Genomic DNA, 19,322 nt, shown 5'->3' on the forward strand with positions numbered 1-19,322 from the left:
GCTACAGTCCATGGGGTCGCAAGAGTCAGACACGACTTAGTGACTAAACCACCACTACCACAAGACAGATATAAAGTTCACATCTATTTCCCACACTCTGCAGTAGAGGACTATGCTGTGTCAAGTACCATAACTTTTAAAATATATTTTAAAATATTTATTTGGCTGTACCAGGTCTTAGTTGTGGCATGTGAAGTCTTTTAGTTGCAGCATCTGGGATCTAGTTCCTTGGCTAGGGATCGAACCCACACCCCTGCATTGGCAGCATGGAGTCTTAGCCAGTGGAAAACAAGGGAAGTCCCTCTAGTACTTTATAGTTACAAAGGGAATCTGTGGAGTTGGAGTCACCTAGACCTCGGTTGAATTCCAGATGAGTGATCCCAGCTAAGTTACTTAACCTCTCTGGTCTTCTGTCCACCTTGCTACAGTGTACAGATACTAATATCAACCCCACAGGATTGCAGAGAGGATATGAAAGAGTCAAGGAATGTAAAGTTCCAGAGCCTGGCCCTGGGAAGCCATACAGTATTTGCTTTGCTTCTGTTACATAAATGAGGATCAGAGAGGTGGAGTGAATTGCCCCACGCCACACAGGAAGTGATAGAGCCTGATTTCAGAATCAGATGCTGGAGACATCAAGACAGTCAGACACACTGGGAAGTCTTTCTAAAGAAGAGGGCTTTCTCCCAGGGAAACACTTCTAAACTTCATCCCCAAACTTCCCCAGGCCCCTCTACCAAGCAGGGAGAAAGGATTTTCACTAGTAAGAACTTCTGCTTTGGGAATGGAACAGCCCCACCTTCTGACTCATTCCTGGTCTTGGCGGCCAAGCTCTCCTGGGGGCCAGGCGGTTTCCAAGCCAGGCCTCACCGATGCCTCGGCATGGGTAACTTGTCAGGGTGTCTGTACCTGGAAATTGCTTGGAGGGAACTTCCCAGATCTGGCAGGCCCTGGCCACAGCTTGGTCCTGAACAGTGGAGGATGGGGGTATACTTGTAGTTTCTGTTGTAATGAGTGTGTAGGATTCTAAACATGAAGAATGCCCATTGTGTGTCTCAGCTTTTTTTTTTTTAAACAAGCTAAATCAAATACATATTTAATTAAGAAACTAATAATGCAATATTACCCAAACAAAATGTAAGCACATGTTCAGTTATCATGTTCCATATTTCAGAGAAGAGGCATTAAGGATTTATGCTATAAGTTTATTTACAAACATATCCAGGATGCTGAGTTCAAGGGATTGATCCTTTTAAGAGACTGCACCTCTTAATATGCTCCTCTTTCTATCTGTCTCATGGATTACTTTTTAAGCAGTTGGTGTCTTACTATAAAGAAAGGTGCAGCAAATCCAGACCCAAAGAACAAAGTCATCATAGCTAGTAATCTCCACTTGTTTTCTACTGAAAATGGTATATTCTTCCCTGGACCCTCCTCATAGTGGCTCCGACGAACCACCGAGGTTGTGAACCTCCGGATGCTCTGTCCCAGCATAGCGCTGTTGGACGCTCTACAAAAGATCCAGAGACCGGAGGCGGAAGAAATGGTGGCTGCAAACCTACTGCTCCTTGCCTCACGACCTTGCTCCTCTAACAGCAAGGATCCTTTTTTTTTTTTTTTTAATCTTCCTTTTATTTATTTGTCTGAACTGGGTCTTAGTTGCAGTGCTTGGGCTTCTCTTGTTTCCATTCATGGGCTCTAGAGTGTGTGGGCTCAGTAGTTGTGGTGCTTGGGCTTAGTTGCCCTGTGGTATGTGGGATCTTTGTTCCACCACAAGGGATTGAACCCATGTCCTCTGCACTGGAAATCAGACTCTTAACCACTGGACCACCAGGGAGGTCCTGTCTCAGTTTTGGCTCCACCATTTTCTGAGTTTCCCTCCTTCAAGGCCCCCACATCTTGGGGATAAAGAGCCCATGTTCTGCATGTTTCCAGTTCTGCAGCATCCCAGAGCAGGCAGCAGATTTATTTCAGCCTTCAGTTCCCAGCGACAACCACACCTTCTCAGGGAAGAAAGTGATGGGCCTGACTCTGGGGGTCTCCAGAATCCAGAGCGAACATAAAAAGTATTTAGAATAGACTGAAAGATTACCTTGCTGATGGGAAGGAGGAGAAGGAAGGCTCCAGAGCAGTCCTTGTCTATGGCTCAGGTTCAATGCCATTTTTTTAAAAACTGGGATCAGAGAGACGTCTAGGTATTTCTCCCGTACCCTGTGGGCTCTAGATCGTGTTTGTCTCTTGCTTGGGAGGCTGCGTCATAGGAAGAGCACAAGCTTTGGAGGCAGCGGACCTAGATTTAAATCCTGGCTCTGCTACTCAGTTTTCTCATCTGTGAAGTGGGGATAATCACGTCCATCTCAACTAGCTGTTGGGAAAACTTCAAACAGTGCACATATGAATAGCCTGGCATGAGGTAGGTGGTTTCTGCAAAGAAAGCGAATTCAGAGTAATTTTCTGTTAGCCAAGGGGCTCCGGTGTTGCCCACCTGGGATCATATGAAACAAGGAATTGGGAAGAAAATGAAAGAGCAAGTAACTACCTTCTTAACCAAGAAACTTTGGGGTAAGAATGACAAAGAGATGCCAACATGGGTGTGCTGGTAAATGTTTAAAAACTGGCTCCTTGGAAAGATGTGTACAAACACATAGGTTATTAAAATGTTTTGTACGTATAAAGAACGTGTAGCACACAATTTAGAAATAACAAAATATACCACATTCTTGTCAATTCCATTTAGCCAATTCATTCCCACAAAATGCTTTCATTGATTTTTGAGAGCCGCTTGTATCAGTAATCAACCTTAAGTTATACATGATAAATAGGTGTTTTTGTTTTTAATTTTCTTGGTTGCAATGCATGGCATGTGGGATCTTAGTTCCCCAACCAGGAATCTAACCCACTCCCCTTTCATTGGAAGTGCTGAGTTTCAACCACTGAACCACCGGGGAAGTTCCAAATAGGTGTAGTTTTGACATGAATGTTGGTTGATATTTTTGTTTAAGACATAAAATGAAAGTGCGACGATTATGATTTTTTTTTGTCTGAATTTGACTTGTTGGTTAACAACTGAGTAACTTCCTTGCTGAATTGCATAGCAGTTTTCAAATACTGGAAGGCTAGTTCCTCAAATTTTTGTGCTATTCACAATACAATGGCTATAGATGTGACGCACTAAGTTTACTCTACATTATTAATATTTCTCCACCAACACCTTAAGTCTAGGGAATTTCCTGGTGGTCCAGTGGTTAGAACTCAGTGATTTCCCTCTTGGGGATCCGGGGTTTGATCCCTAGTCCAAGATTAAGATCTGCAAGCCACATGGCACAGCCAAAAAAAAAAAAACAAAACCCAAAATAACAACTTAAGCCTAGACAATCAGCTACACAATGAACAAGCCCTGTTTTGCGGTGTTTGCCAATTTCCATGTTGTAACTACTCCTACTGTGGCCAATTTCGTGCCTCTAACATGACAAAACTGAACACAGTGTTGGGAAGAGATGCAGTAGTAGACCAATATAAAATATTTCCACCATACAGGAGTAATAGGTATACATAACCTCAAGAGCATAGATAATAATAAAATGGTAAAATAATAGTTATAGTAAAAGCTTGGAAGGACTGATGATGAAGCTGAAGCTCCGATACTCTGACCACCTGATGAGAAGAGCCAACTCCTTGGAAAAGACCCTGATACTGAGAAAGATTGAAGGCAGGAGGAGAAGGAGGTGACAGAGGATGAGATGGTTGGATGGCATCGCCAAGTCAATGGACATGAGTTTGAGCAAACTCTGGGAGATAGTGAAGGACAGGGAAGCCTGGCGTACTGCAGTCCAAAGGGTCGCAAAGAGCTGGACGTGACTGAGCGACTGAACAGCAATAGTAAAATAGTAAAAGTAGTAATTAGGAAGTTGAGTTTTATTTTCAATTTAATGTACTTAATTGTAAGTTTATATAATTTAATTTAAAAACTGATTTTATTGAATTATATTTGATTTGCAGTGCTGTGCCATGTAGATTTCTTAATATTTATTTATTTTTATTAATTTATTTGGCTGTGCCAGGTCTTAGTTGCTGCACGAGGGATCTTTAGTTGAGGCATGTGAATTTTTAGCTGTGGCACATAGGATCTATTTCCCTGACCAGGGATCAAGCCCGGGCCTCCTGCATTGGGAGCAGGAAGTCTTAGCCATGGGCCACCAGGGAGGTCCCCTAATTTAATTTTTTTATATGAGTGTGCTCAACAGCTGACTCTAGAAATTTGACCATTGGCTCTTGTAAGCAGGCATAAACCAGCTCTGGCACAGAAAATCAGATGGGTCTTATAAGTGGGAGAAGCCGGGGGAGTGTGTCTGAGGGAAGTTGGACAGCACCTCCTACCTTAAGATTCCCTGGTAGCTCAGCTGGTAAAGAATCCGCCTGCAATACAGGAGACCCCAGTTCAATTCTTGGGTCAGGGAGAACTGTTGGAGAAGAGATAGGTTACCCAATCCACACCAGTATTCTTGGGTTTCCCTGGTGGCTCAGCTGGTAAAGAAACCGCCTTCAATGTGGGAGACCTGGGTTTGATCCCTGTGTTGGAAAGAGCCCCTGGAGAAGGGAGAGGCTACCCACTCCAGTATTCTGGCCTGGAGAATTACATGGACTGTATAGTCCATGGGGTTGTGAAGAGTCGGACACGCCCTAGTGACTTTCACTTTCACTTTTTTTCCTACCCTAAGCCAAAAACCACTAACCAGGTCCCGCCAGCCATTGTCTATGGTATGTAGTGTAGCTAGATCACCCAACGTTTCAAAAGAAGCCAGAAATGTGGATTTTTATGTGATTCTCTTGACTTTAAAAAGATTGGCAACAAATCAAGACATTTTTGAAAACACAGTGCTAGCCAGTCAAAACACATTTATGTGCAGAATTCAGCCCACGGGTTTCCATTTGTGACCTCAGCATTCACTTGCGCCTTTCAGGCTGACCTGTTGGGGACCCACTGAGCTGGGCTGGGGTGAGAGTGAGGTGAGGGAGGCAGTAGCCTCAGGCACAAAATTGAAGGAATGCCAAAAACTCACTAATTAAGATAAAAACATATTTTTAAAAATTTAAACGACCGCAAAAAAAAAAAAAATTCTTGTTGAACACAATAATGTTCTCTATACAGACAGGATCAGTGACAGTATTGTGCCAGGCCACATTAGGGCCTGAGGCAAAAAGAAAAATCTGTACTACTGATCTGGAACTAGAGGAGCTTGAGAACATTTCCATGCACTGCCACTCTCTGGCCCTGTATCCTAGAGTTTGGGGGAAGGGCAGGGATCCCCTAAGAAATGGCCTGGAAGTCTTCCCAGGCCTCGGTTCTTCTTACTAGCCTCTATGATCATGGCTCCAAGGAAAGCCCAGAGAAGTCTGTCCAGCAGCCTCCTGCAACCCCGGAAGGTCTGAGTTCAGAGGAAGAACTGGACCCACCAGAGGTGAGACGGAAAACCTGGGGACTCACTGCTCCTAACTGCAGGGTCCTTGCTGTGTGACCTTGGCCAGTTGATTGGAGATTCAATTTTCTGTGATGTGGGGTTTTGCTCTGCTCCCTGACTTCTAGCCAGTCACAGCATCTTGTTTACCTCTCTTGCAGTTTTTCATTTTGGATCTTAGAATCTGCAGGTCAGCTCTATCATCCCCTGCTCCAAGCAAGAAAACAGTTTGTTTAGCCTAAACCAGTGGTTCTCAATTTTGTTACCCAGAGGCTATTTGGCAATGAAGATTTAAAATATATATATTTATTTATTTGTCTGTGTCAGGTCTTAGTTGCAGGATTCAAACTCTTAGTTGTGGCGTGCGGGATCTAGTTCCCTGACCAGGGATCAAACCCAGGCCCCTCACATTGGGAGTATGGAGTCTTAGCTACTGAATCACCAGGGAAATCCCAGTGGGAACACTTTTGATTGCCACGACTGGAGATGGCTGCTGCTACTGCTGCTGCTAAGTTGCGTCAGTCATGTCTGACTCCGTGCGACCCCATAGACGGCAGCCCACCAGGCTCCCCCATCCCTGGGATTCTCCAGGCAAGAACACTGGAGTGGGTTGCCATTTCCTTCTCCAATGCATGGAAGTGAAGAGTGAAAGTGAAGTCGCTCAGTCGTGTCTGACTCCTCGAGACCCCTGGACTGCAGCCCACCAGGCTCCTCCATCCATGGGATTCTCCAGGCAAGAGTACCGGAGTGGGTTGCCATTGCCTTCAACTGGAGATGAAGTCAGGTGCTATTGGCATCTAGTAAATAGAAGCCAGAGATGCTGCTAAACCTCCTTCAATGCAGAGGACAGTCCCCTGTAAAGGAGAATTATCAGGTCCAAAATGTCAATGTGCTAAGGTTGAAGCTGGGGTTGAGAAACCCGGGCTGGGCACAGATAGATCTCTGCCCCATTTTCAAAGTTCTCCTGAGAGATTGTGTTCTCATCCATTGCCTTAAAGCCCTGGTAACCAGAAACATCAACACTTGTTCACTCATGTTGAGAACTTGACGTTTTGAAAGTTAAGGAGAGGGACTTCCCTAATGGTCCAGAGGCTAAGACTCCACGTTCCCAATGCAGGGGGCCAGAGTTTGAACTCGATCACGCATGCTGCAATTAGAAGTTTACATGTCAAGCCTAGAAGATGTAGAGTGCTGCAACTAAGATCTGGCACAATCAAATAAATAAACAAAAATAAATAAGTATTTTTTTAAAGAAAGAAAGTTAAGGGGGATAGAAATGTTCTAGGGACGGCTCCAGGATCCTGTTTAGGAGACAAGGGGAGGGAAGGCAATGAAGTCAGTGGTGAAGGCTGGAGTCCTATCTAGCCCCTGAGTTTGCACAATAAGCCAAGCTGCTGGTTTATTTAGAGTGTGCATTTGGGAGCCTGAAAGATGGGGTTGATGGTGATAACGGGTATCAATGTTATGTTGCAGGAAGGAGGACCCCTTCCAGGGCCCGAAACTGGGCTCTTGTCTAACACTCGGAAATGAATTGTCCGAGGAGACACATGTGCTGACAAAGCAAGAGACGTTATTGGGAAAGGGCACCCGGGTGGAGAGCAGTAGGGTAAGGGAACTCAGGCGAACTGCTCTGCCGTGTGGCTCGCAGTCTCGGGTTTTATGGTGATGGGATTAGTTTTGGGGTGGTCTTTGGCCAATCATTCTAATTCAGAGTCTTTCCTGGTGGCGCATGCATCGCTCAGCCAAGATGGATGCTAACGAGAGGGATTCTGGGAAGTGGATGGACACGCGGTGTCTCCTTTTAACCTTTCCCAAACTCTTGCTGTTGGGGGTGGCTTATTAGTTCCCTATTCCTTATCAGGATCTCCTGTCATAAAACAACTCATGCAAGTGGTTACTATGGTGCCTGGCCAGGGTGGGCGGTTTCAATCAGTGTGCTTCCCCTAACAACTATGTTTAGTCGCTAAGTCACGATGATTCTTTTGCAATTCCGTGGAGCCCGCCAGGCTCCTCTGTCCATGGGATTTCCCAGGAATGAATACTGGATTGGGTTGCAGTTTCCTTCTCCAGGGAAATCTTCCTGACCCAGGGATTGACCCTGCGTCTCCTGCATTGGCAGGCAGTTTCTTTACCACTGAGCCACCAGGGAAGCCAAGGGATGTCAATGCTCATCCCCCAAACTATTCTTGGAAATATTTTCAGTAATTCCCAGGATGAGAAGCTACAGACATGTAAAGTCAGATAAGATTTTTACAATGTGAGGCCTTAAAGAGGGTCCACCTGGCAAGAATGGGGGCTGTCAGACCTATCTCTTCCAGATCCTGCCATGGGGACTAAAGTTATTTGTGACCCTGGAACCTGGAGGAAAAACTATCTAAGTTGTGGATAGTCTGCTGTGGCCTCTTGGGAAAAACATGCCTGGTGCTATGTAAGTCTGAAAAAAAAAGTGCCCAGGACAGCTGGAAGGTTCAAAATCTCATCAGTCAGGAACATTTCTGCGGAAGCCCAGTTGTAGCATTTAAGCGTGCAGACTGTCTTGGTTAATTCGCGGTTGTGTTGGGGAGAAACTTGGAGAGTTGCTGCGTCCACCCTTTCCTCCTCAGTGTCCTTTTCTCTGCCAGTTTGTTCTTCTTGTCCTTGTCAGGCAGCAAGTGGCATGCCTGGGCGTCAGGCACAGATGGAACTGGAGCTCTTGCTGAGGGCCAGAAATAGTTATGCAAATATCTGGCTGCTGGGGCTTTATATTCTCCCCGTTCCCCTCCTCTTCCTTCCCCTTACTTCAATTCCTTCCTTAAAGCTTGAGATTTCAGGGATCCAGACTGGAGCTCCTGGGGTCTTCTCACTTCCTAGAGGCACAGCTCCTGGTGGGAGAGAGAATTCTCCCCTAGTGCCTGGAGGCTGCAGCCCAGGACCCCAACCTGAGGTCACACAGGCCTTTGGCCATCTACCTCACCCACCTGGTGCTGGGGGCCTTTACGGGGTTGGTCCTCCTGCTGGGGCAATCCCCTCTGTTTGGGGTGGATGTTCCATGCTTGTTTCATGGCTGTTCCTACCCCGACCCCTCGTACTAAAAAAGATGATCCTCCTGAATTGGGGGTGAGAGTGGGCTGCTTCCTCCTGAACCTGGTGGAGCTGCAGTTCTTCCCCTGCCAGTGGGGTCTTTCCCCGCCAGCACCTTCTTGTGGCCTGCATCGGGTGCGCCCACTTCTGGGCCGGCCTGCTCATCCTCCCCTGCTCCCTTCTAACAAGACAGCCCTGGGTTCCAGGAGCCCTCCTGCAAGGAGGTGTAGCAGCTGGCAAAGTGCAGACCCCAGCATGGCGTGCTCACTGCCTGATAGTGAGAGGCAACCAGCTCAAGGGAGCAGCAGAGACCTGAGGTCTGACTGGGCAAAAAACCCTGCACTGGCCATCACTCTCCTGCCTGATCCTTGAGGTTGGGGAATGTGGCATGGGAGTGGGGAACCCTGCTTCCTCCCGAAAGCATTACCTCAACAGATATAAGATAGCAAAGTGATTAAGAGCAAGGTTTCTGGGTCCGGACTGCCTGCGTTCAAATCCCAGATCTGCCAGGTACCAGCTGGATAGCTTTGGACAAGTTGCTTAACCTCTCTGTGCCTCAGTTCTTTCATCTGGAAAAAAAAAGGTAGGGGGGATAAAAATGAACCCTGCCTTCTAAGAACACTGTGAAGATGAGTTTGTAAATGTAAAGTACTTGCCAATAGTAGCTGATTGCAATAAACATTAGCCACTGTATATTTTTTTTTTCTTTTAATATTTATTTATTTAGCTGAACCAGGTCTTAGTTGCAGCTTGCAGGATCTTTGATTTTCACTGTGGCATGTGAGATCTAGTTCCCTGACCAGGGATTGAACCCAGGCCCCCTGTTTTGGGAGCTCGGAGTGTTAGCCACTGGACCAGCAGGGCAGTCCCTATGCATTGTGTTAACCTTAGCTCTCTGGAGAGTTGCTTTTGCCTTGCTGTCTCATGCACCCAGAACTGTGAAATCAACTACTAATTCCTCCCTCACTTGCTCCTATGGCTATTGTTAGCTGAGTCCCCACACAGATCCTCCTTCCCAATCTCTCCTACGCTGTCCCCCTCCTTCCAGTCCCCCCATCACCCCCCTGGCTCAGCCCTGCCTTCACTGCCATTGCTGAACCTGCCCAGCACCTTCCTGCCTGAACAGTCCCCTCCCTCCCTCCCAACCAGCACTTGCCTCCTGGTCAGCACTCCAGCTGAATTAACCACCTGAAGCTCCTCAACCTGGCATCCAGCATCTTCTATGAGTCAGCCCCAACCTCACTCACTATCCACTCTTTCCCATTCCAGCCACGCTAGGGGCCATGCCTGGACTTTCTTCCCACCCTTTGCTCCAGTCCCTCCTGGGGAGCTCTGCCCTGGTCAGCTTTAGGACCAAACTAACTGGGTTCCAGCTCTGCTTTGCCACTCACTGGCTGTGTGATCTAGGACAAGCAGCTAGGGGTTTGGGGGCTCTTTTCTGTATAAAAAGAGACTGACAGGGACTTCCCCGGTGGCCCAGTGGTTAAGGCTTCACCTTCCAGTGCAGGGGGTGTGGGTTCGATCCCTGGTCTGGGAGCTAAGATCCTACATGGGGCTTGGCCAAAAAAACAAAGCATAAAACAGAAATAATAGTGTAACAAATTCAATAAAGACTTTAAAAAGAGGTCCACATCAAAAAAAAAAAAAATCTTAAAAAAAAAAACTAATAATACCCACTTCACAGCGTTGTTGTGAGGATTAAACAAGATAATAAAGTAAATAAAGTGCCAGGTGCACAATGCTCCTTGGCAAGCAGTGCTCTTACCATCTAAATCCTACTATTATAGGCTCTGATCCTAGCCTCTGTCTGTGAAGCCTTCCTTGACTCCTCCTCTGCTCTGTTCCTCCTCTGAGCCTCCATGACGATTTCACTCGACAATTAATTACACACTGCTGTGACTCCCCTTGACCGCGGCCGTCAGTGGTTATTTCCATCCATCCTGCTGTGTGACTTTGCATGTATCTCTGATGTCTTTGCATCTCAGTCGCAGGAGGGGGAAAGGTGCTGTGCTTTGTGGAAAGAGGACACACAGTCCTGCTCTTAACAGTGCTTTGCAGGGAATATCGGCTTGATGCATCTATCCTGATTTATCCTGATATTGTTAGGCCAGAATTGGGAGTGGCCAAACAGGGCTTCGTCTGAAGCATGTCAGAAAACCACAGGAGATGGTATTCCTCTGTCTCCTTCCACAACTTGGGGCAATTTTTAACAATCATTTAACAGCTACGAAAGTTCTTTCCAAGGTCTAATTAGAGTCCTGCTTGCTGCAGTGGAAGCTATTCTCCTTGGGCCTCAGGCAGTTGGTGTCTAGGTCCTGAGTAGCGGTGAGCTACTGCTTTTTGTTGTTGTTCAGTCACTCAGTTATGTCCGACTCTTTGTGAGCCCATGGACTGCAGCATGCCAGGCTTCCCTGTCCTTCACTATCTCTGGAGTTTGCTCGAACTCATGTCCATTGAGTTGATGATGCCATCCAACCATCTCGTCCTCTGTTGCCCCCTTCTCTTCCTGCCTTCAATCTTTCCCAGCATCAGGGTCTTTTCCAATGAGTCTGTTCTTTGCATCAGGTGGCCAAAGTATTGGAGCTTCAGCTTCAGCATCAGTCCTTCCAGTGAATATTCAGGGTTGATTTCCTTTTGGATTTACTGATTTGATGTCCTTGCTAACCAAGGGATTCTCAAGAGTCTTCTCCAGCACCAAAATTCAAAAGCATCAATTCTTCGGCGTTCAGCCTTCTTCATGGTCCAACTCTCATATCTGCACATGACTGCTGGAAAACCGTAGCTTTGGCTAGGTGGACCTTTGTCGGCAAAGTGAGATCTCTGATTTTTGGACCGCCATGAACAACCATGAAAGGCAAAAAGTGCCTTTGGGTTATGTTAATAAGCTTGGACACTATTCCTTAGGCCATGGGTTAGCAAAGTGTAGTCCTTGGGCCAAATTTGGCCCACATCTTTTTTTTGTGTGTGGCTGCACTGGGACTTCATTGCTGCACTCAGGTTTTCTCTAGTTGTGGCAAACAGGGGCTGCTCTCTAGCTGTGGTGCACAGGCTTCTCATTGCAGTGGCTTCTCTTGTTGCAGAGCAGGGGCTCTAGGGCACGCAGACTTCAGTAGCTGCGCCTCACAGGCTCTAAAGTTTGGGCTCAGTAGGTACAAGGACTTAGTTGCCCACAGCATGTGGAATTTTCCCAGACCAGGGATCGAACCAATGTCCCCTGCATTAGCAGAAGGATTCTTAACCATTGGACCAACAGGGAAGTCCCCACCATCTGTTTTTATAAATAAACTGTTTTTGGGACACAGCCATGATCATTGGTTTCTATATTGTCTACGGCTGCTTTTGTGCTGCATAGAAATGACTAGTTGAGACATGTGAAAAGCCTAAAATATTTACTATCAGACACTTTACCAAAAAGTTGGCTGATCCCTGTACTAAGCCATCAGAAGCCTTTGAAGAATTCCAAGCCGGGGAGTGACATGATCGAGTTGGTATTTTAGGAACATCACTGGAAGATGTGTCAGAGGGGATGAGGAGGGAGCAGGTGGCTGCGAAGAGATTGTTGCAATTGTCTGGTCAAGAACTGATGAGGCCTGAACTGAGGTAGTGTAATGGGGATGGATAAACGATGCAGGCTGGAGAGATAGTTAATGAGAAGAACCAATAGGACATGAGCTCTGAGAAGGAGGGGATGGAGGGAGAGGGAGGAGGCAGGGGGAGTGGATTTCTGGCTTTACTGACTGAGGGTTAGAGTCATCAACCAAAAGGAAGAAGTCAGCGAGGAAGGCTTGCACACTTGGCTTTGGATACAGTTTACTTGGGGTATTTGCAAGAGATGGGGAAAGTGCCAAGCCCTCTAGTGTGATGTCTGCCATGGAAATTTGTGAGTTATCCATGGCTTGGGAGGTATTTGGGGGTCCTGGGAATGAACAAGATCTCCTAAGGAGGGGGTGCAAGATCCAAAGAACAGAACACAAGGAAGAAATCCTAGGAAGCACCAACACTGAAAGACAAACAGAAGTGTGTCCAGCAAAGAGATTCAGAAGAAGAGATTCTACAGGCCAAGTTGAGAAGAAAAGTCAGGTCAAATAGGCAGCAGTGAGCAAGCCTGAGAGGCAGTCCCTAGATTAGCAATTGGTAGGTCATGGTTTGGGTGACTAACTTGTCCCATTTTGCATGGAACTTTCTGTTTTGACACTGAAAAATCCCATATCTCCAGGGAACCCTCAGTGTTGGCATTAACAGTTTGTTGCTCTACTACTGACATCACCAAGAATGATGTCAAGAAAAGTTTAGCTTGCAAAGTACCCCACCAGGACTTCCTTGGTGGTTCAGTGGTTAAGACGCCACGCTCCCAATGTAGGTGGTCTGGGTTCGATCCCTGGTCAGGGAACTAGATTCCACATGTTGAAACAAAAAGGTCCCGCATGCTACAATGAAGATCGACAATCCCACAGGCTGCAGCTAACACCTGGTGCAGCCAAATAAATACATTAAAAAAACATTTTTTAAAAGTAACTAACTTCCGGAGACAGTATTTTCCCATTGAGCTGATAAACCTATATCCTAGTTGGATCCTCTTTGAGTCACTGCTAGCATGATGAAAACATGAAGCCCTCTCTTGGTACAGCACTTGACCATTACACAACTTTATTCCATCCTTACAACAACCCTGCGAGGTAGGAGTTCACAGCCCTAATTTTATTGGAATGGAAGCTCAGCGGTTAAGCTCTCATGGCAAAATAGGCTCAATTTCAAGCCTCATAACTCCAGAAGCCCATGTCCTGGCTGCCTCCACAGCTCTGCTTGTAGATGTCTATAATCTAGAACACTGGGCTGGAGGCTGGTGGGACTGTGGATCCCCTGCTTGTTGCAGAGTTAGGCAAAGGCCATGAAATTCTTGGGAGCATGGATTGAACCCTATAACTATGTGCAGATCAATACAGAAGGAGTTAGGCTGCAGGTTCAAACAAAAGTAGACATATAAACTGAGGCCATCAAAGTTGTGTAAGAGGACCCATATTCTATGCAATAGCTGGGTTCTTTTTTTTTTTTTTAATTGCACTTGAGTGGCTTGTAGGGTCTTAGTTCAACCACCAGGGTTTGAACCTAGGCCCCAGTAGTGAAAGCTCCAAGTCCTAACCATTGGACTGCCCAGGGAACTCCCAATAGCTAGGCTCTTTTAAATATTGTTTTATTGTAGTAAAATATGCATAACATAGGGCTTTTCTGATAGCTTAGTTGGTAAAGAATCCACTTGCAATGAGGAAGACCTGGGTTCAATCCCTGGTCTTGGGATGATTGGTCAGGGTTGGGACGATCCCCTGGAAAAGGGAAAGGCTACCCACTCCAGTATTCTAGCCTGGAGGATTCCATGGACTGTATAGTCCATGGGGTCACAAAGAGTCGGACTCGACTGAGTGACTTTCACTCACTCATAATGCATAACATAACATTTACCATTTTTACCATTAAGTGTATAATTCAGCATCATTAGTTACTTTCATAATGTTGTACAAGCATCACCGCTATTCATTTCCATTAGTTTTTCATCATCCCCAACAGAAACTCTGTACCCATTAAACAAGGACTCCCCATTTCCTCCTCTCCTAGACTCTGGTAGCCTCTACTCTACTTTCTGCCTCTATGAATTTGCATATTCTAGGTACCTCGTGTGAGTGGACTCATATAGCATTTGTACTTCTGTATACGGCTTCTTTCGTTTAGCATAATGTCCTCAAGGCTCAATCATGTTGCAGCCTGTGTCAGAATTTTTCCTTCTTTTTTATGGCTGAGTGATATTTCATTGTATAAATGCCACGTTTTGTTCACCCATATGTCTGTTGAGGGATGGGCTCTTTTCATATTCTTATACTTCTAATAAAGTTAATCATATATTTCTAATGTTTTTAAGTGTCATTTGAGAGACAAGGATACTATATGCTTCCTAAAAAAAGAAGACCATGCCACCTATGAAGTATTTGTCCCTTCAAAATAAAACTCAAATCTGCTCAAGCCTCTAGATTTGCCAATATACAGGAAATACAGAGGCCTGAGTATCATATTAAACTACCCTATGGGGATGCCATCAACAAAATCCAGACAGGAAAATCTGTAGGATAAATGACCTAGTTTCTTCTACAGATAAGTTGCAAGGGGAAAAAATATAGAGATAGGAGAGATAAAAAAGATATAAGAGATACTTAACAGTCTTGTCCTGCGAATATTCTCGCTCCTCTAACTTTGTAATAATTTGGGCAGGCTAAACATGTGCTACACTGAGACCATGTTTGTGTCTCCAGACCTAGATCTTTCCTTAGTTCTGGTTTTATAAATGCCGGTAGTAAATCAAGCCTGACTTATACAATGCATCTTATGTGGGAAATGTCTGTGACTCCAGGTATCTGACCAAACGTGAGAAATTACTGTATAACTAGTATAATAATGGGCTTTCCAGGTGGCTTAGTAGTAAAGAATCCGCCTGCCAATGCAGGAGACAAAGGAGATGTGGGTTTCATCCTTGGGTTGGAAGATCCCCTGGAGGAGGAAAGGGCAATCCATTTCCGTATTCTTGCTGAAATAATCCCATGGACAGAAAAGCCTGGTTGCAAAGAGTCAGACACGACTGAGCAACTGAGCACACATGCAGCGTAACATTTGAAGATAACCATTGCTAATTTGATGATAACCTGTTGCCGTTAAAAGAATTGGGCTTCCCTGATGGTTCAGACAGTAAAGAATCTGCCTGCAATGTGGGAGATCTGGGTTCAATCCCTGGGTTGGGAAGATCCCCTGGAGGAGGGCATGGAAACCCACTCCAGTATTCTTGCCTGGAGAATCCCATGGTAAGAGGAGCCTGGCAGGCTACAGCCCATGGGGTAGCAAAGAGTCAGACACGACTGAGAGCGACTAACACTTTCACTTCTTCACTTTCATTAAGTGAATTATATTTTTTTTAAAAAGTCAATTAACTGCAACATGTGAATCTTGATTCAATCAAACAAGTAGTTTTAAAAAAAAAATGTTATGGAGATAATTGGACATTTGAACACTGATTTTCTGATGATATCAGCGAATTATTGTTAAAAAATTTTAAGTTTGACAATAGTATGTGGTTTTGTTTTTAAAAAAGTCCTTATCTTTTAGACACATACACTAAAATGTTTCCAGATGAAGTGATATGATATTTGTTTTATATAATTTGGAATTTGTTTTAAGGTGATGGGAGGGAGTAGAGTTGAAATAAGATTTCCATGAGTTCATAACTATTGAAACTTTGTGATGGATAATCAGGGGTTTGTTGTCTTATTTTGTTTGCTTTCGTCTGTGTTTGGACTTCCTCAAAATAAAACTTTTTTTCCTTTTCTCTACACAGGCTCTTTGTTGCAGTGCACAGGTTTAGTTGTCCCAGGGAATGTGGGATCTTAGGTCCCCAACAGGGACTGAACCCACATCCCCTGCATTGGAAGGTGGATTCTTAACCACTGGAGCACCAGGGAAGTCCTCCCAAATAAAACTTTTTAATGTCATTTCAGAGATACACTCCTTTATTTTGGGCTGACCTTCGGCAGGTGCTCTCTTCCTAGGATTTAGCTTCAAGTTCCCTAAAGAGCATTCTCCACCCACATTCCAAGTGTCTGTACAAAAGAATAAAGGATCTTATGCTAATAAATGCATTTTAAGGAACAGTATTCAATATGTGTTCTTGTCATCTGAACGTCACTTGTTATCAGGCAGCTATGCAATTCTGTGGGCTTGAAAAAAATGGCTTGCCTAGGAATTTTCCTGGTGGTCCAGGGGTTAAAACTTCACCTTCAGTGCAGAGGGTGCAGGTTCGATCCCTGGCTGGGGATCTAAGACCCCACATGTCTCACGGCCAAAAAGCCAAAACATAAAACAGAAGCAATATTGTAACAAATTCAGTAAAGACTTAAAAAAAATTGTCCACATTAAATATATATATATATATATATATGTATATAGTTTTTAAAATGACTTTCCTACCTGCAATCCTTTCTGGAGGGTCATGTTGTGGTAGCTTACTATGTGACAAGTATCATCTACATGCTCTACATTTGCCATTTCTCCTAAGCCTCACAGTACCTCTATGACTTACACATTATTATCAGCCTCCATTTTACAGATGGGGAGAGTCAGAGAGATTAACAAGGGCTGACATCTGTTAACCATTTACGATCTGTCAAGTACTGGGCTAATTGCTCTAAATGAATTTGCTTGTTTTATCCTTACATGCTTATGAGGTAGGCACTATTATTATCCCCATTTTATAGATGAGGCAATTGAGGCTTAGAGAGGCAAAGGAACTCGCTAACAGCTGCTAGACCAAGTGTTCCACTCTGCCCTGAACACAGCCCAGTCGCGTGATTCAGAGCAAGCATTCCGGGCTCCGCTACTTATTAGCTGTGTAGACTTGGGTAAATTATTTCATCTTCCTCAGCCTGGTTTCTAATGTGCAAGATGGGGATAAAAACATCACCTCTCTGGTGGGATGGTGGGGTAGGGTGTTGGGGGGGCATGATGTGAGGGAGGCTTAAGAGGAAGGGAATATATGTATACATACAGCTGATTCACATTGTTGTACAGCAGAAACTAACACAACACTGTAAGGCAATTATCAGCTCAGTTCAGTTCAGTCGCTCAGTCGTGTCCAACTCTTTGCGACCCCATGAATCGCGGCACGCCAGGCCTCCCTGTCCATCACCAACTCCTGGAGTTCACTCCAACTCACGTCCATCAAGTCGGTGATGCCATCCAGCATCTCATCCTCTGTCGTCCCCTTCTCCTCCTGCCCCCAATCCCTCCCAGCATCAGAGTCTTTTCCAATGAGTCAGCTCTTCGCATGAGGTGGCCAAAGTACTGGAGTTTCAGCTTTAGCAATTATACTAAATATAAATATAAAGCAATTATACTCCAATGAAAAAAATAATTTTAAAAAATATAAAAAAGAACATCACCTCTGTAATAGGGTGAGACTGAGCACTAAATGAGACAATTCTGGCCAAAGGGTTAGCATGATGGTGACCTACCGTGAGGGTTCAATTGTTGTAATCAATTTTTATTATCACCAGGCTTCTTGCTCAGGGCGCTTTTCCACTCAAGTCAGATTGCTTTGGGAGCTTAGGAATTTTCTGGAAAAACCAGCCTTTCTGTGGTCATCTGAGCTATTTTAAGTGGACACTGATGTGCTGTTTTTCTATGAGGGGTGGAGGGGACTCCAGTTTTACTTAGAACCAGTACAGGGATTATTCTGACCTATGAGACGTGAAAGATTAAAAACAAGTGAGCTTGAGGCAAAATCGTTGTGGGTGTTGCCCTGGTGTTTCGTTCTTGCCAGGTCTCTGAAATCAGTTCCTGGTCCAGGCTGGAGGAGCTCTTAGGAACATCGTGTAATACTCCAAGTGCCCTGATGTGGACATATATAAACAAAGCAGGTGTTAATATCTCTGTTTATTCATTGCCATGATATAGGGAAAAAACATGGGCTCTGAGCCTTGGGGACCTCAATCTGAATCCCGACGCTGCCACTGGCAGGCTGTTTGCTTAGCTGAGAGTTGGGAAGGTTATGACAATAAAGCTAAAAGTTACAGAATGCTTCCTATATGCTGGGCCCTTTTTACTCATTAACTCACTGAATTATTTTAAAAGTTGGTAAACTTTATTTTTTAAAGCCATTTTATTTTTTAGGCTGTGCCACACAGCACGTAGGATCTTAGTTCCCCTACCAGGGATCGAACCTATGTTCCCTGCAGTGGAAGTGTGATGTCCTAGCCACTAGACTGCCAGGGAATTCCCTTTAAAGCAATAGCAGAACTGAGCTCAAAGTACAGTGTTCCCATAATACCCTCTTCACCTCCCCACACACAGCCTCCCCACTGTCAACACCCTGCACCAGCGTGGGACAGTTGTCACACCTGATAAACATACACAGCACATCATCATCGCTTAGCCTATAGTCTACATTAGGGGTCACTCTTGGTGTTTACATTCTGTTGGTTTGGATAAAAGTATCAGGACATGCATCCATCATTGTAGTATCAAATAGAGTAGTTTCGCTGCCCTAAAAATCCTATGTGCCCTGCCTGTTCATCCCTCCCTTATCACAACCCTGACAACACCTGATCTTTTTATTGTCTCCACAGTTTTACCACAGAGTTGGAATCATATAGCCTTGTCACATTGATTTCTCTTGCTTAATAATATGCATGCTCCACCATGTCTTTTCATGGCTTAATAGTTTATTTCTGAATAAGAATACATTGTCTGGATAAAATAAAACGTCTGTTTAACCATTCAGCTACTGAAGGATATCTCGGTTGCTTGTTAAGTGTTGGCAATTATATATAAAGCTGTTGTAAATATCCGTGTGCAGATGTCTGTGTGGATATGTTCTCAACTCCGTTAGGTAAAGAACAAGGAGGACAATTGCTGCGTCATATGGATAGAGTGTGTTTAGCTTTATAAGAAACTGCCAAACTGTCTCCCAAAGAAGCTGTGCCATTTTGCATTCCCATCAGCAATGAATGAGAGTTCCTGTTGCCCCTCACCCCCTCTAGCATTGGGCATTGTCTGTGTTCCAGTCATTGGCCTTTCTAACAGATGTGTAATGGTATCTTGTTGTTTTAATTTGCGATTCTCTATGACATGTGTCGGAGAAGGCAATGGCACCCCACTCTAGTACTCTTGCCTGGAAAACCCATGGACGGAGGAGCCTGGTAGGCTGCAGTCCATGGGGTCTCGAAGAGTCAGACACGACTGAGCGACTTCCCTTTCACTTTTCTCTTTCATGCA

At 44.9% G+C, this 19,322-nt stretch overlaps 1 protein-coding gene across 1 annotated transcript; it reads right to left on the minus strand.

The window, feature by feature from the left end:
• Positions 1–1,069: 1,069 nt before the first annotated feature.
• LOC105003933 (cytochrome c oxidase subunit 7C, mitochondrial) lies at positions 1,070–1,599 on the minus strand. Its single transcript, XM_010861386.1, has one exon. The coding sequence runs from the start codon at positions 1,492–1,494 to the stop codon at positions 1,303–1,305; it is 192 nt and encodes a 63-aa protein (XP_010859688.1). The 5' UTR covers positions 1,495–1,599; the 3' UTR covers positions 1,070–1,302.
• Between the last annotated feature and the right edge of the window lie 17,723 nt (positions 1,600–19,322).

This window comes from Bison bison, unplaced genomic scaffold, assembly GCF_000754665.1.
Source record: "Bison bison bison isolate TAMUID 2011002044 unplaced genomic scaffold, Bison_UMD1.0 scf7180017864472, whole genome shotgun sequence".
In the NCBI taxonomy this organism is placed as follows: domain Eukaryota; kingdom Metazoa; phylum Chordata; class Mammalia; order Artiodactyla; family Bovidae; genus Bison; species Bison bison.

Bases quoted from the DNA above. Each gene is read 5' to 3' on its own strand.
- LOC105003933 (XM_010861386.1), bottom strand. From the start codon at position 1,494: ATGCTGGGACAGAGCATCCGGAGGTTCACAACCTCGGTGGTTCGTCGG.